The 2325-nt window shown below is 51.5% G+C and overlaps 1 protein-coding gene across 1 annotated transcript; it reads left to right on the top strand.

Moving 5' to 3' along the window:
* The first annotated feature begins 274 nt into the window (after window positions 1-274).
* Window positions 275-1446, top strand: LOC131355645 (uncharacterized). The gene is made up of 2 exons (XM_058394055.1): window positions 275-697; window positions 800-1446. Exons 1-2 carry the CDS (start codon window positions 282-284, stop codon window positions 1440-1442), a joined length of 1059 nt encoding a protein of 352 aa, XP_058250038.1. The 5' UTR covers window positions 275-281; the 3' UTR covers window positions 1443-1446.
* Window positions 1447-2325: the final 879 nt, after the last annotated feature.

Raw genomic sequence — 2325 nt, 5'->3', positions numbered from 1 at the left:
GAGACATACAATCTCTGAGCCCTGAACAGCTGGATGACAACTTAAGTGCCCTGATTGCCTGCGATCCCACGCATGACTACAGCCATAAGGAGCTGGCCAAGACTCTCGGATCTCTGGCACACAACCTCCTCCTCCAGGCAAAGGGGGGTGAAACAAGCATATCCCACCTGGAACAAGAATCAGCAGCACTAAAGATCCAAGCTGGGGAGGCTCGGAGGAATCTGGAAATTGCTCACAGTCAATTAGACCAGCTGACAACCGAAATGGAGCACTGACATCAGATGGCAGGTGAACAGGAACCGGAGCTGCAGGAGGAAGTAGTGAAACTACAGACAGCCCTGGCCGAGCTCCAGGTGAACACTGCACAACGCGAGCAACAGGAAAAGGATATAAGAGAGGAGCTCAGCGAGAAACTCCAGCAAGCCAAGGGCCTTTTAAAAAGAGCAGAGGCCGAACTGAGAGAAAGAGACACCAAGGCTATGGCCTACAAGGGCCATCTACAAAGTGCCCGGGCCGAAGTCCATGCCTTGTCAAAACAAAGAGACTATTTGAAGGATGAAGTTGACAAAATGCATAGGGAACTTAAGCATGCATATAAGTTGCAAGGTGAACCTGAAAGGGAAATGCACCCCATAGAATTTCCCTCAACCTCAAAGGATTTCGATCCTCCAGGCCAAGAATTTCCTGTCCAAGGGGGGCGGGGGCCCCCTATTCAAGACCTCACCTACTAGCATCATCGAACCCCCATAAAAGAAAGGGGGTGGGAGTCCTTTCAAGGAACCCCGTATCCCAGGCACAGAGTGGCCCTGAGGGAACTGGACAAACTGGCTAGGAATATCCCCACTTTCACGCCAAACCCCATGGGAGGCCACGATGTGCATGCCTACCTGCAGGACATTGACTTTCATTTACAAACTCTGACCAATGTGACTACACGAGACAAGCTCTACCTTCTCAGGATCACCTCCAGCCGGGAGGTGTGGAGTTTCCTAGACCGGCAGCCAGAAACAGTCACCGCAAACTACCAGCAACTTCGACAAGCTTTAATTAAAGAGTTCTCTGAACCAGACTCGGAGCACGGACTGTTTGCAGCCATGGACTTAAAACAGGGCAAAGTAGAAACCCCACAGGCCTCCTACAACAAGCTCCGACGGGCCTACTTTGGGGCACGAAATGAGCCAGGAATGGAAGAGGATTTCAATTTCAAGACTTTGTTTCTCCAGAACCTGCACTCCAGTGTGAGCCAGCACTTAGGGGTCCTGGTCTGCCCACGGAGCATGTCCACCCAACAGCTGAGAGACTTGGCACACAAAGCCTACACTAAGCAAAGTACTGTTCCAGAGAAAGCTGTAAAGGGCCCAACGATCTACTCTATTTCCGAGCACAGTTCGGAACTGGCACTAGGGCATCCAACACCACCACAACAACCAGCCTGCTCCTAGAATGCCACCACACTCCCCTGCCAGCAGAGGGCATTGGGGCCACGGTGGTGCATGGCCCAAACATCATGCCGGACACCCCAGTAGACCCGGGGACAACTCAAGGGGGAGAGCCACCTGGGACAACAGGAGATGGCCCATGGGAGGACGATATCCATCAACACGAACCTCAGGGCCTGACCGTGAACAGCATAACCTTTCTCAAAATGGTCCAGACAAGCCCAGGTACAGACGATCAGTGGCACAAGATCTGGAAACTACATCTGAGACAGCAGAAATCTTGAAAGCTTTGAAGGAAATCATCCAAGAAAGGCGCCACCACAAGGACAAGGGAGATAAACCAGATCCATTATGACTAAGCATGAAATCCGATTCCAAAACCCAAGATAGCTCTTCACAAACCGAACCACAAGACCCAGACACTGACCACTCACTGCTGACCACCGAGCCATCCATTCCACCACCCATTAGTGACACCCCCCAGCTACCTCAGTCAACCGCTGGAATACCAGAGCCAGCTGAGTTCCAGCCACGGCCCTCCAGAGAGAAACCCAACGTGTCTGAGAATGCCGTTTTGGTGGTCTGCCTCCCCAACGAACCACCTGAATCCAGTCCTGGCTGTTTGCCAGTCACTACGCCAGCCTCAGTGCCAAGACTCCTGGGAAACCTACTTGAGAGGGGAATGGCTAAAAAACTGTACCTGGCTATTACATTGGAAAACGAAGTGAAACTGGAAGCTCTCGTGGACACTGGAGCGGATCTAACCTTAATGTCAGCCCACCTTTTTAACAACCTGCAAGTCGAAGCTAAATGACAAAACAGAACCCTCAGATATCAAAAGTGCGCGCTAAATGTGCAATCATATAGCCAAAATGAGGTCCAACTT

This window comes from Hemibagrus wyckioides, linkage group LG07 (assembly GCF_019097595.1).
Source record: "Hemibagrus wyckioides isolate EC202008001 linkage group LG07, SWU_Hwy_1.0, whole genome shotgun sequence".
In the NCBI taxonomy this organism is placed as follows: Eukaryota; Metazoa; Chordata; class Actinopteri; order Siluriformes; family Bagridae; genus Hemibagrus; species Hemibagrus wyckioides.
This window is presented reverse-complemented; position numbering and strand designations above follow the sequence as displayed.

Coding starts and splice junctions, on each gene's coding strand:
- LOC131355645 (XM_058394055.1), top strand. CDS start 282: ATGGCAGGTGAACAGGAACCGGAGCTGCAGGAGGAAGTAGTGAAACTA. Junction 698..799: donor GAATTTCCTGTCCAAGGGGG/GCGGGGGCCCCC, acceptor TCCCAGGCACAG/AGTGGCCCTGAGGGAACTGG.